This window comes from Ictalurus furcatus, chromosome 7 (assembly GCF_023375685.1).
Source record: "Ictalurus furcatus strain D&B chromosome 7, Billie_1.0, whole genome shotgun sequence".
Taxonomy (NCBI): domain Eukaryota; kingdom Metazoa; phylum Chordata; class Actinopteri; order Siluriformes; family Ictaluridae; genus Ictalurus; species Ictalurus furcatus.
Genome location: NC_071261.1, coordinates 13,434,565 through 13,449,053, shown reverse-complemented (window position 1 = coordinate 13,449,053; position 14,489 = coordinate 13,434,565). Strand labels below are relative to the sequence as shown.

The following is a 14,489-nucleotide window of genomic DNA, read 5'->3' as shown; positions in this document are numbered from 1 at the left end:
GATCTTATTTCACACGAAGGAACTCAAAACATTGCCCATTTTTACCTTGACAGAAAGCAAGAGATGAGATTCAGGAAGTGGGCGGGGCTTCACCCCCCCCCCCCCCACCCCAAAATCCCCAATCTACCTGTAATGCAGTGCACCTAAATATCAACTGTTTACTGTCTAACACCAGCTTCTCCGATGGTTTTGTTGAGCTGCTATGCAAAAAACAGATACATTTTGGCAGGTCTGGGAATATAATATAAATTGGAAATATAATATAAATGCTGATCAAATGTAATATGGTGTAAGAATGATAATAATGTTATAACACACAAGCCTAGTCCTGACTGTTTCACATTTCAGCAGTAGTACTGAAAACATTGTATATTTGTTTAAAAAAAAAAAAGCTTTTAGACATCTCATGTTTTGTCTTTTATATTTGCACATTGAGCGCTTTGTTGTAGATAGTCTACGTGTCCCTGTTGTCATTTCTCAGGGTTTTTACTGTATTGTCTTATGATGAAACTGTCGGAATTCTGTTCTTTTGTCTTTAAAACCACACACACAGTGGGGTTTACGACAAACTGTTTTGTTACAAGTGATAATTACTGCCAATAAACTTCACTTGAGTGAAAAGTGGAATCTTTTCAATAATTGGATGGAGGTCAGAATTTTGGTGTATTTATCATGTCTGCCTTTTGCTTTAATAACAGCGTGCACTCGAGCTGGCACGGACTCCATGAGTCTGAGTAAAACCTTATGAGCCGGCGCGTAAGATCGAATCCATCATCGTCATCGTCTGAATAACGATTTATTTATTTATTACAGGAAACGGCAGGAATTAAAGCAAATAATAATGACTTTATTAGGTAAAGTAAGGAATGTCAGAATTTCTGGGGAGAAGTAATTAATGGGGAGAATTTAGAAAGACGTTATATTTTTTATAGTATTGAGGAACTGGATGATATTGAAATGATATTGAAATCGTATGTATATCTCAAGGTGTAACACCGTACATTACGTATGATATTTAACAATATTCCCTGCAATGTCACATCTTATTGCCGACGATTTATTTACACATATTTTGTGTTTTGAAATACAGAATATGTAGCTGTGTTGGTTGGTGTGTGTACAGTACATATCTGCTCTGTGTGAATGATTCTGAGTGCATTATTTGGCTATGAGTCGTGCGTGTAATGTTCAGTGAAGTGCGTTGAAGCGATGGGGGAAAAACTGTATTACGACAAAATCGCAGCTCGCCATGTTACCTGAGAAACCACAAAGCAGAAACTCCTCTGTTCTGAAGATGTCGGAAAATGTTCAACTTTTTATGGCATTTGGCAGATGCCCTTATATTTATCTCATTTATAAATCTGAGCAGTTGAGGGTTAGGGGCCATGCTCAAGGGCCCAACAATGACACCTTGGTGGTGCTGGGATTTGAACTTATGACTTTCTGAGCAGTAAGCCAATGTCTTAACCACCGAGCCACCACTGCCAATTATTCAAGATATTCTGACCAATCCGGAATTCAACAGCACTGTGGGATGAATTAAACTAATCAAATAAAGAACAAACCCATCAAGCTAACCAGGGATCAAGTCTTTCAGCTGTCCTGATATACAGGTACATATTTCACCTTGGCCATGAGGACCAAGAATGGGTAACGGTGCCACGCCTTGAAAGTCTTGATGACTCGCACAAGCACGTTTCCCCAAGATTATAATGTATCTCATCTGTTTACATGATTAGTAGGTAAATCAATGAGCTATTCCAGAAATCTCTCTGTTGAACATTTGTGCTATCTAGGAGTTTGTAAATAAGTCGAGGCCTAGTTATGTGACGGTATGTCAAGTTCAGAATCCAGTTAAATCCAAGCTGTAGTCAAAGCTAACTAGGAGACTGTAAGTCATTAGGTCAAGTTCAGCCACCCACAGTTTTCAGAGAAACACGTTCTATTTTAAGATATTTTATTGATGAAGTTGACTTGAAGAATCCGACATGGACAATCGAGTTTAGTGAAGAAAGTGATAGATTTAAAGGAAAAACAGCTATTCCTTCAGCTAGTTCCTCTCATTACATTTCTTTTTTATAGTTTTGATTTTATTCATGAACACTGACCTTCGACAGTCTTTTGAATGGATCACTATAAGGTGTCCCCAGTGTGGGTTCACGTTTCTGTTATGATGCTCATTTTACATCAATAATAAACCTGTATTTCAACTTTTTTTATTTCTGCAGATGCCACACCCTCAGAGTTTAAAAAGACTGACCCATCTAGGCACGAGTCACACACGCTAGGCATCTTATTCACTGCGTACAGAATCAGCCGTCTTATCATTCCATCTTAGCAGGTCAGTTGTCTTTTTTTTCACCGTTTGTTTTCAACTGTACTTAAATATAATGTTAGAATTGTTTACTAAGTACGAATAACTGTGTTGATTCATTTATTCATTTGAAATGTAGAGGTTGAAAATTGCGGCGTAGTGCACTAGTTCAGAAGGAAAGAGTTTGGAAACAAACAGCAACGCTGTACGTGTGTGTGTTATCAGACATGGAGGCCAGACTGATCGTGGCGGTTGTGTTCGTCTGCGCCGTTTGTCACGTCACTGAAGCCCAGCTGCAGACAACGAAATCACTCGGTGTAAGAAAAACAAAGCGTTAGGATCACTGGACTTGTTCTGTAACATGGACTTATCTTTTTGTTACTGATAGACAGTATAAATCATCTGTATGGAAACAGAAGACCATTGTAAATTATTATTAGGGTTAATGATGGTTCTTTTTCTTTCTTATGATCTTCAGACCAACATCACTCTTACTGGTTGTGGCAGCACTAAGCTGTGTGTGTCAAATCCGTCTAATTGCGATCCTGCAGGAAACTCCAGCTGTTTTTTCAGCTCTACTCAGCTCAGTAATGCAATACTAACCGTGGAACTCTCCGGCACAACTTCAGGATATGTGGCGCTGGGACTCACACCCACTAGCAGCCAAACCCAGCAACTAATTCAAGTAAAATGATGAACTCAGAACCACTTTTTATTGGCTGATAAATTTAGAATCAATAAATATGAAATAAATATCTTTACATTTCTTGTAAACTGAAACATCCAGCTCAGTCTGACGAGCTCCCAGCTGCCAAAACGCAGGCCGAACTGGTCAAACTGGTAGACCAGCTACATAAACATATTTGAACAAAAATAACACAACAGTGAGGCAGTTAGTAAATCTCAGTCATTTAATGATCAATATAGTTAAATAATTATAAACCTGTAAAATTGATGGATTTTACTTCCTTGTTCAAATCAACACTTCCACCGAGTTACGGTTGTAATAATTGTTCTTTTTAGGGAACTGCTGTGTTCGTCTGTGGCAACAATAACAACAGCACCTTCTTCGAAACAGCTATTCAGAACGGCTCAGTGTTGACTCCTGCTAACCTGGTATGACTCTGACGTAGAAGTTCACTTGATTTGTGTATATGAAGAGTGAGACATAAATTTCAGATATAATGCAATAATTAACAATTCGATAAGAGATTTCATTAAATTTCATACAGAATGCAGTTGCTCCAACCAATAAAATTATAAGCCCAATTTGGGACTTACAAAGTTTGGGACATTATGGAAAATGCAAAAAAAAAACAAAAACAAAAAGAGTCATTTGAAAATTCAGTTTACGCTGTACTATATTGAAAACAAATTATTTGATGTTTTACTTTGTGAATTTAAGTTATTTTTGAAAGCATACACTCATTTAAAATCTGATGACTGCAACACACTCAAAAAAGCGAGTGATCGGGGATCACGTGCATTCAGAAGCGGTTTTCAGCCTCGCCCTTTATGCACCGAGATTTGACCGGGTTCCTTGAATTATATTGTGCACTGTAGAAGGTGAAATGCCCAAAATCCTACCAATTTGTCTTTGGGGAATGTTGTTCTCAAAGTGTCGGATTATTCACCGACGCATCTGTTCTCAGATTGGAGAGCCTTGATCCATCCTTGCTCTTGAAGGACTAGGCCTTTTTTTGGAGGCTCCTTATATACTATGATTAGACGATTGCCTCACCTGTTTCACATCACCTTCTTATTTCAACTTCTCACATCGCTATTAGTCCTAAACTGCTCCTGTCCCAACTTTTTTGGAATGTGTTGCATGCATTAATTTCAAAATAAACGTTTACCTTCAAAACCGATGCAGTTGATTAGTTAAAGCATCAAATACCTTTATTTGATGCTTTATAGGTGTCTTTATAGGTTTTTTGTTTAAATACAAGTCAAAGTACATTTACAAATCACTCTTCTTTGTTTTTATTTATTAGCATTTTACATACTGTCCCAACTTTTTCGGAATTGAGGTTGTATAACCACTAATGCTAAACTTTTATACGCCTTTCAGATTTCCAAATTCTTATGAATTTCCAATCCTAAATCTCTAACCCTAACCCCAACACTGTCTCTCTCTGTCCCTCTTCATAGACTGCCATAAATATAACTAGTGTTCAGGGTTCAGTAACAAGAGACCAGAGTCTTATTCAGTGTGTCTTCAACATCACCCTCAATTCCATCCTCCTCAGTTCCATCCTCATCAAAGCAACTGTTCAGTTGTCTTTCAACATCGCCATCCTTAATGGAAACACAAATGGTGAGCTTTCATACTCGTATCCTGTATTGATTCATTAGAATTTTTCTTATGACTGAATCACACACACACACCTTCTCAAAAAATAAACCAACATTCAGAACCCAGGTGGGAAAAAGTACACCCTTCCTACTTCCCCAATCATTAAGAAAGTAAACAGCAGCAAGGTTACTACAGCCACACCATCTCCAAAAAAAAAATTTAATTCACCATTCTACAGTGAGAAAGACTGTTTACAACACTGAAAAAAAAACAACCTTATACGTCTACAGTTTATAAGCATTTTGACTCAATTCAGCATGTAACGTGTATTGAACAAATTTCTCTTGAAAAGTAAGGTAATGATAAAACAATGCAATAGTGAGATACTACTACTACTACTACTACTACTACTACTACTACTACTACTAATAATAATAATAATAATAATAAACACAAGCAGCATTTTCAGGGGCCAAGCAACCAGACTCGGTGAGCCGTACATTCACAGACATGCTGCAACTGTTACATTTACATACATTTATTCATTTAGCAGATGCTTTTATCCAAAGTGACTTACAAATGAGGAAATACAAGCAAAGTGATGTACATATATATATCTCCATGGAAATTGCTGGCTTTTTTGACATATTTGGATAAGCAAACATTTGATCCTCTTTGAGTGCCTCACAGTGCCTCACTCTGTGTTGTCTGTATGATAGTATGCTGAACGGCTAGAATGGCAGCAGACAGTTGTTTAGACAGGTCTCAAGATGATGTGAGCCAAATTTGCTGAAGATTGGACAAAATTTGTAGGAAGAGGAGCAAAACTAGTGGTTTGATGGAAGCATTTTCAGCATGTTCCTGTAACTTTTGACCAGTAAGTGGTGCTTTCATGAAAATCATTGCATATGCATATTTTTGAGAAAATCCAAGATGGTCGACAGGAAGTAAAATTTTACCCGCTAGAGCGTTGGCAGCACTTGGCCCAAATTTGGTTCAAATGTTCCTTAGACCCTCCCCAATCAGTGTGCCAAATTGTATAACTTTTTACTGGACAATTCTATGGGCTGCCATAGACACCCTCGCCAGAAGAAGAAGAAGAAGAAGAAGAAGAAGAAGAAGAAGAAGAAAACAGAATAACAAAAGGGTGCCTATGCACCTTTGGTAATTAAAGCCGCAAGCAGCATTTACAGCCTCACGTCCTGTTTGGTGGCTTCGCCGTTGGATCTGTTAGCACATTATGGGCAAACCATTTGGAATTTCAACATTCTTTTGATAACTTGTCCAGGTTAGTCTAAATATGATGACTGCCAAAGGTGGTGTTGATTAGACACCATTTGTAGGAGGAGTAGCAGAAAAAACAGTTTTTGTCAAAATCCAAGATGGTCACCAGGAAGTACACTGAATTTCAGATCTTGGTGTGTGTTCACTTCAGCATACTCCAGGGAATTATGGGAAAAAAGAAGTGTGTTTTTAGTACAAGCTCTTCAAATGACATAAGGGAATTTTTTAAAAATTGGTACAGTTCTTGACCACAAGGTGGAGCAGGAATCCAGGGATAACTGGCTTTTAAATTTTGGACATACAGTTCGAAAGTTATGACCATTAACGTACTTCCAATTAGGTCTAAGTTTGACCCGATGGTGGTGCTAGAGCGTTGGCAGCACTTGGCCCAACTTTGGTCAGAATGTTCCAGAGTTATGGTCAGAAGTTATATAGCGGTTTTCTCATACCCAAGGTTGCTTTACAAGTACAAGAAAGAAACAAAACACAGAAGAAAAAATGCTGACAGGGATTTAACCTAGAAGAGATGTTTATTAAAGATATTCTGTTTCATTCCTACAGGAACAGACCTGGGAAATGCAGCTATGGTATTTAACTCCAAAGGATCATTAAACCTGGCAGACCCAAAGAGCAATATTCCAAATGTAATGGAGTTTATTATTCACAATCATCATCACTCTTCTTAACTCTCCTGTTGAACTAACCAGACATGTCGTTTCTCGTTGAGTTATGTTAATGACACTGATCATATCTCTTGTTTTCTCAGCATCTTCAGCTCAGCATCACTCGTAACAGTTGTGGCAGCACTAAGGAGTGTGTGTCGTTTCCATCTAATTGTGATCCTGCAGGAACCTCCAGCTGCTTTTTCGTCTCAATTCAGTTAAAAAACCAAATGTTCTTCTTTGAACTCAGTGGCACAACAGCTGGATATGTCGCATTGGGACTCAATAAACAGGTAAAACTTGAATGATATAGTTATTAATGTCCAAGCATCCATTTTCTGTACCACTTATCCTACACAGGGTGCTGAGAGTCTGGAGCCTCCCCAGGGAACTTGGGGCAAGGCAGGGGAAACCCTGGACGTGGTGCCAACCCATCGCAGGGCACAATCACACACACACACACACACACACACACTGGGTATAAAACCTGCTGCTGCAAAACACATTTGAAAGAGAAATCACTGAGTGACTATTTTCTTTTTTCTTTTTTTCAGGGAACTACCATTTTGTTTGCCTGCATCAATATCAGCAACAGTTTCTTCTTCCAAACAGCTATTCAAAAAGGCCAAATTTGGATCCCTGCTAATGTGGTGAGGCTCAAAAATATTATCAAACCCAATCTCAAAATTAATAACAGGTTAAGAGGAGGGAATGCTCATGAATTCTTTTGTCCTCTTTTCCCAGACCGTTGTGTACAACGTTCAAGGTGTAGTTGCACAAAACCCGAGTCTTATTCAGTGTATCTTCAACACCAGCGCCAGTTTCACCATCAGCAACAAATCTGATGAGACCTCATTTAGTGTCTCCATTCTGAGTGGAACCACCAATGGTGAGTTCTGACAATAAATGATAGCTCATATTTTAACTTCACTTTTATGAAATCCAATAAAATCCAACATAACCTTCACATTCAACAGATACATCAGGCTTTGATGCTCTTGGTGGACCCAGACTAACCCTAACCCGAACCCGAACTGAACACGTCTTATTAGTTCAACATTAATATGTTAAGTTTAAAAATAATAAGCCAGGATTTTAAGTCTGATTTCAAATTAAAAATTTCATTGGTCACATACACAGTATGATGTGCAATGAAGTGCTTTTTTTGACTGTCCGCGACATAAAAATAGAATTAACATAAACCCGAATTTACTTCTATACAGGGAAGAAATTAAAAATATAAAAATATGATATAAGGGATACAAAGATCTGTGGCAGAAACTGTATGACATGTATAAGGTGCAGATTTGTGCTGAGGTAGTGGGTGTCCTGGTTGAGTTCCTGAATGGCCTGTGGGAAGAAGTTCCATCTCATCTTCTGTCCCTGTTGCCCGTAAGGGAGTGGAAATGTTTCCCTAACCACAACAGAGAGAAGAGTCCATTGTTTGGATGGCTGAGGTCTTCACTATCTTCTTGGCCTTGGTGCAGCACTGCTTGTTGTAGATAGACTGCTGGTCAGGGATCTCAATGCAGACGGTACGCTCAGCTGATCGGTCTGTCTGTCAGCAAGTTGGCAATCTAGCCTTGTACTGGGCCATGTTCTCAGAGCCAAGAGTGTTTTAGACAGCAGTGCGAGATCTCAGAGCCTTGTGAATGTTCTGATGACGGTTTTGTGGATTATCATCTGCCAGTTTCCAGATAAATCAGAGCTGAGCCTGATCACATCCCAGTCTGTGGCCACTGATTGGTTGGAGGAAAATGAATGGCACTGTAAATTTTTTTGAGGATGGTAGAAAGGGTAACATTTGATGGTTGGGTGTGCAGGAGCATGGCGGAGAAACAATGCTTGTGCTTGTTCACCAGCTGCTCTTTACCATCAGACACACTCCACCTCCCCTTGACTTCCGTGACTCCACTGTTTAGTCCATGCTGTAAACTGAGAAGAACTTGGCCAGCTGGATGGCGTGGTCTGGTAACACTCAATTCAGCCATGTCTCAGTGAAGCAGAGAAGGTTGCAGCTCCAAATGTCCCTCTGGAACTTAACCCTGGCCCTGAAGTCATTGAGCTTGTTCTCCGGAGACTGGATTGGCTCAGCCAGCACGAATCGGTGTTAAAAATAACAATAGGTGAGTGGATTGTAAGCCAATAGAAATAAGAGTGTTTCTGTTGTATCTAATGATACGATAACAAAGTGTGGTCGGAGCAGTCATGACAGCAGCTGACATCACAAGTGCCATCTTGGAATTATCTCATACTTGTTTATATTGGATGCAGAGAAAATGTTCATGTAAAATGCAACACAAATTGTGAAAGCAGTCTAAAGGGTTCAAATCAGTTTCATTTGACAATTTCCATCCGTCCACCCATCCACTGTACCATTTTCTGGAGCCTATCCTAGGGAACTCTGGGCACAAGGCGGGGGACACCCTGGACCGGGTTCCAATCCATTACAGGGTATAATTGCACACCCATTCACATACTACGGACAATTTAGAGATCCTTTCAATACATGATTTTGGACTGGGGAGGAAACCAGGGAACCTGGAGGAAACCCCCAATTTGGCAATTTTATTAAGGAAAATGCATCACAGATTAATGACTTCGGCATATACTAACTATCGGCATTGCTCACTTAATTCCTCATCTAACATTTGCTCTTAAGATGGCAGCATGATCTTTTACTGTTTAATAAAGGTTCTCCACTCCAATTCCACAGAAATCCAATTGGGAAATGCAGCTATAATGTTTGACTCCAAAGTACCATTAAACCCGACTGATCCCACTGGCCAGAACAGCAGCAACTCAATCGTCAGCCGCTGGACTCATGGTAAACACACATTAAACTAGGTTTTTTACTTATGCGTTGCTTCCTAAAGTGTAAATGCACAACAAACCAGTGGCAGGTTAAAATGACAGGTCTTTGTAAAATAAATAAAATGAAACCAAGATCAATCATGTCAGAACCTTTCCCACTCTCAATGTGAAATTACAATGTATGAAAATTAAGTGAAAAACAATCAGAAACATTTTAGGGAAAAATAGGAAAAACAAAAAAAATTTACAATAACCAGGATTCATAAGTGTGAACATCCTTTTATAATTCAGTGTGTTCAAAATGAACCAATCACATTCAATCTCATATTCAAAAGTAATTATCATATGCCTGTCATCAATTAAATTATTCAAATTAACCCCAAATAAAGACTGTTTGTGTAGGAGGGGTATAAAAGAATGTCCAAAACATTAGACGTACCATGGAACACTGTGAAGGCCGTCATCAACAAATGGAGAAAATGGGGCACCACAGCGACATCACCAAGAACAGGATGTCCCTCCAAAACTAATGAAAGGACAAGACAAAAACGGATCAACGAGCCTGCCAGGAGACCTACGGCAAATACCTAAAGAGCTGCAGGAACATCTGACGAACATCTGACATCTGACGAGTACTAATTACTCTCTGCATGTGACAACCATCTCTCGTATTCTTCACATGTCTAGGCTATGGGGTAGCGTGGCTAGACGGAAGCCTTTTCTCACAAAAAAACATCCAAGCCCAAATCACCTAAATCACCCCAAACCATGTGGCAAAATGTGTTATGGTCTGATGAGACCAATTCCAAAAGGTATAATAACTCCATAATTCCAAAAGGTATGTTTGAGGCAAGAAAAGCATCTCATCAAAAGAACACCAAAAGAACACCATACCCACAATGAAACATGGTGGTGGCAGCATCATGCTTTAGAGCTGTTTTTTTTTTCAGCCAGAATTGGGGATTTTTATCGAGGTAGAGGAAATCATGAATAGTTACAAATACCAGTAGATTTTAGTGTAAAACCTTCAGGTGTTTGCTAGTAAGCTGAAGGCTAAAAGGAATTTCACCTTTGAGCAAAACAATAACATAAAGCATACATTCAAATCAACAAAGGAATGGCTTAACCATAAGAAGATCAATGTTTTTGAACAACATAGCCCGAGCCCAGACCTGAATCCAACTAAAACTCTGTGAGGTGACCTTAAGAGGTCTGTACACAGGAGAATTTGACAGATCTAGAATGTTTTTGCACGAAAGAATGGGAAAATATTGTTAAGTCAAGATATGCCACACTGGTAGACTTTTCCCCAGGATGACTGAGTGGTGTAATAATATCAAACAAAGTATTAGTTCAGCGTATTTCAGTTTGGATTTCAATGGCATTGTACAGGTTGTAACGTTTACATTAAAGGTGGGAATGTTCTGATATGATTTATTTTTGTTGAATTTTTTTATATCACAAAAACCTGCTGTTTTAACATGGGTGTGTAAGCTTTGTATATCAATTGCAAACCAGAAGATATATATATATATATAAATACATTTTGAAGATTTTCAAAGCCCATCTGGCACCAACATGCAACATGCCATATGTATATGTACAATAAATCTCTCTCTCTCTCTCTCTCTCTCTCTCTCTCTCTCTCTCTCTCTCTTTCTCTCTCTCTGTCTCTCTCTCACTCTGTCTCTCTCTCTCTCTCTCTCTCTCTGTCTCTCTCTGTCTCTTTCTCTCTCGCTCTCTCTGTCTCTCTCTCTCTCTCTCTCTCAGTGTTGGTTTTGCTGCTCAGTGCTCTGACTCTCCGTCTGCAATAAAACCCAGCCTTGTTAATGTTACCATAATTCTCAAGGTTATTAGTTGGTTGTTTGATTGTGCCATGCATGTGTTTGACTTTTACCAAGATCTAATTAGCATACATTCTGATTTGTAAATGTAACATTAAATAGATGTTAATTTACTGTACTCCTATAAACATTCAACATTCTACTTTTAGATATAGCAGTTTAATCAGAGATGAAATATATTGATTAGTATAATTCAGTATAAGAATTAAATACGTAACCAAAGATGTGATATTTTCACCCTGGGTTTAAGTGCAATTGTGACTCAAATCTGATTTTCTGTGTTGAAAAGTCTCTGTGCATTAAAAAATACAGTCATTTTCTTATGTACGTGTGTATATAAACATGATAAACTTTCAGACTGCTGATATCTGAGTGATTATAGCTTTGAGTTTCTTCCTCTAGATGGCGGCAGCTGAAAGTATTGTTTTCCAGGGGACGTGTATTTACATGCACATTCTTAGTTGATCACCTTGTAAACTGAATTTGCTCACCTGTGGTTTATAAGAAGTAAGTCTTCTTTTAGTAAATACACCTCCACCTTTTGGTAAACCCAGTCACAAAAAAAAAAGTATTTCCTTCTTAGGAGTAACAGGTAACAGTAACAATCCCGTACTATTCTGCATTAAACTGAGTGGGGGGGGGGGGGGGGGGGGGGGGGTTAAGAAATTAAATGGTTACACCATTTATTCAATCCTTAAACAGGTACTCTAATTAAAATCCAGAAGTAGGCTACAATATTGAAAAGATGAACAGAATGAATGTAAAAAAGTGAAAAACAGTACACACCGGTTGACATTAAACGGGAACATTTCCATTGATTTTAATTTCATTTAGTCCTCCCACCCCTGCTGTAAGTAAGGTATGAAGGTAGATTCTTAATTAAAAGAACACTTAGGATTTTATTACGTACACAACCAGTATAAATATCTGCTTCCCTCACTCGTGTTTCTAATGGTAAAGGGAATTCATTTCATTTAGTCGACACAAACATCCCTTTCTTAAAGGATGATGAGATTAGGCAATATTGTATCACAAAATGGATGGATAATGCAATTATAAATAAACTGTGTAATTTTTCAACATTTTTTTATTTATTAGAATGGATTTTGGAAAATGTAGATGGCAAAAATAGTAACAGCACCACATACAGAAAATGGTGCAAACAATGGTAAGATATGTGTGTGTGTGTGTGTGTATATATATATATATATATATATATATATATATATATATATATATACATACACAAAACATTGTTTGTATTATTTGCTATACATGGTGCTGTTAATATCTTTTATGTCAATATTTTTGTGTCATACTTTGAGTGAAGGGATGTATTCGTTGTATTTGTGTTTTATTGAAAATAAACACTTTGAAGTTTTTAGCGATTTTGTATTTATTGACTTTTTATAATTCAAGCACTTTTTAAGATCAAGTATGGCTTTTTTCAAGGTTTTCCAGTACTTAGACCTTGTACGAAACCTGTGTTTTCATAAAAGACAAGCCTTAGTTTGTACTTATCTGTTATGTGTAAACAGTTTTTAGGATTTGTGCATCACTGTACATTATTTTAATGACCTTGCTTTGTGGCAATAACAGTAATAGCGTTTCAGTTAAACAGACCCAGGTGCGGATTTAGTGATTTTGGGGCCCTGGGCAAAATATAGGAATGGGGCCCTCATTTCAGTGTTTTAACATCGATATTAAAATGTTCAGCATATGTTATTTAGTGGCCCTGGACTTTCTGGCCCAGAGTGGACCGCCACACCCGGCCCACAGCACGTCCCATCTAACACACCTACAGAAACACAAATGCTATTTAAACACATTTATTTCACATAACACTGAACAGATATCAAGTCATATATGTAAAATAGGCAAACAGAAACAGAAGAACACTGTGACAGCCAAGACAGTGTTTTACTACTACTAAAGTAATAATAATAATAATAATCATCATCATAATAAACCATCCATCCATCCATCCATCTTCTTTACCACTTATCCTTTTCAGGGTCATGGGGAACCTGGAGCCTATCCCATGGAGCATCGGGCACGAGGCGGGGTACACCCTGGACAGGGTGCCAATCCATCGCAGAGCACAACCACATACACACTCACACACCCATTCATACACTACGGACACTTTAGACATGCCAATCAGCCTACCATGCACGTCTTTGGACTGTGGGAGGAAACTGTAATACCCGGAGGAAACCCACGCAGCACGGGGAGAACATGCAAACTCCGCACACACAGGGCCACAGTGGGAATCAAACCCCCGACCCTGGAGGTGTGAGGCGAACGTGCTAACCACTAAGCCACCATGCGCCCTTCATCGTAATAATAATGTATTTTATTTTATATTATTAATATATTATGAAATTAATCTTGATATTAGTCCTATAGTAATAAATAAGTCTATTTCACTATGACCACTAACCAAGAGCAAACAGTAAGTCGCTGTATGGTACAGTAGGACAGCAGCTTTTTATAATATTCTTCTTTTTTCTAAATTGTAGTAATATTTAAACACGTTTATTTGAAGTAGCACTGAACATGAATTCATATCTGAATGGCATGCTATCATCATGTGACATTAAACTCACATATGATTCATTTGGAGAGAGAGAGAGAGAGAGAGAGAGAGAGAGAATGATACACTCATAAATTAAGCATTCTGATGGAATTAGTGCATGGATTATTAGAAAGACACAATTAATTAGTGAAAAGTAAACATAAAACTTTCTTAACTATAAGTTTATGCAGCGTTTTGGTGGCCCTTGGTAGCTCGGGGCCCAAGGCGGTTTGCCTAATGGTAAAGTCCGCCCCTGAACAGACCGTCCTCTTGGGCATAACATGGAATGTACGTTTTTTTTATGATCTGATGACTGATTCTGGTTTGGAATGAAGAGAAAAATGTGGTTTCACCAGAAAGACATTCCAAGCATAAGCTGAACTGTGGGGTTTCTCATGACCACACGTACTCATTGTCAGAGTACTGTTAATGATGAGCTTAAAATGAATGACGAGATATGGTCAGAGTCGAACCAGCCGGTTAACACATTTAATGTTTTAATTACAGAACAGCATTCCCTCACCACCCACTTTATTAGGAACACCTACGCGTTCATCATCTAATCAAGCAGTCATGTACAATAGGTCTTGGCATGATCTCTGTTACATTAATCGTGGTAGTATTGTTGGTAGCAGATGGACTGGTGTAAGAATTTCAGATACTGCTGGCCACCCAGGAATTTCTCTAGAGTTTACAC

General features: G+C 38.4%; 1 protein-coding gene across 1 annotated transcript; it reads left to right on the top strand.

Moving 5' to 3' along the window:
- The first annotated feature begins 2,283 nt into the window (after positions 1-2,283).
- On the top strand, positions 2,284-11,828 carry LOC128609830 (putative ferric-chelate reductase 1). Its single transcript, XM_053628649.1, has 11 exons — positions 2,284-2,341; positions 2,540-2,631; positions 2,793-2,999; positions 3,338-3,430; positions 4,466-4,631; positions 6,456-6,538; positions 6,661-6,849; positions 7,111-7,206; positions 7,301-7,445; positions 9,273-9,383; positions 11,141-11,828. The coding sequence occupies exons 2-11, from the start codon at positions 2,542-2,544 to the stop codon at positions 11,182-11,184; spliced, it is 1,224 nt and encodes a 407-aa protein (XP_053484624.1). The 5' UTR covers positions 2,284-2,341; positions 2,540-2,541; the 3' UTR covers positions 11,185-11,828.
- Positions 11,829-14,489: the final 2,661 nt, after the last annotated feature.

Bases quoted from the DNA above. Each gene is read 5' to 3' on its own strand.
- LOC128609830 (XM_053628649.1), top strand. From the start codon at position 2,542: ATGGAGGCCAGACTGATCGTGGCGGTTGTGTTCGTCTGCGCCGTTTGT. The intron at 4,632-6,455 runs GTGAGCTTTCAT...TCATTCCTACAG, and splicing joins CCTTAATGGAAACACAAATG to GAACAGACCTGGGAAATGCA. The intron at 7,446-9,272 runs GTGAGTTCTGAC...CCAATTCCACAG, and splicing joins TCTGAGTGGAACCACCAATG to AAATCCAATTGGGAAATGCA.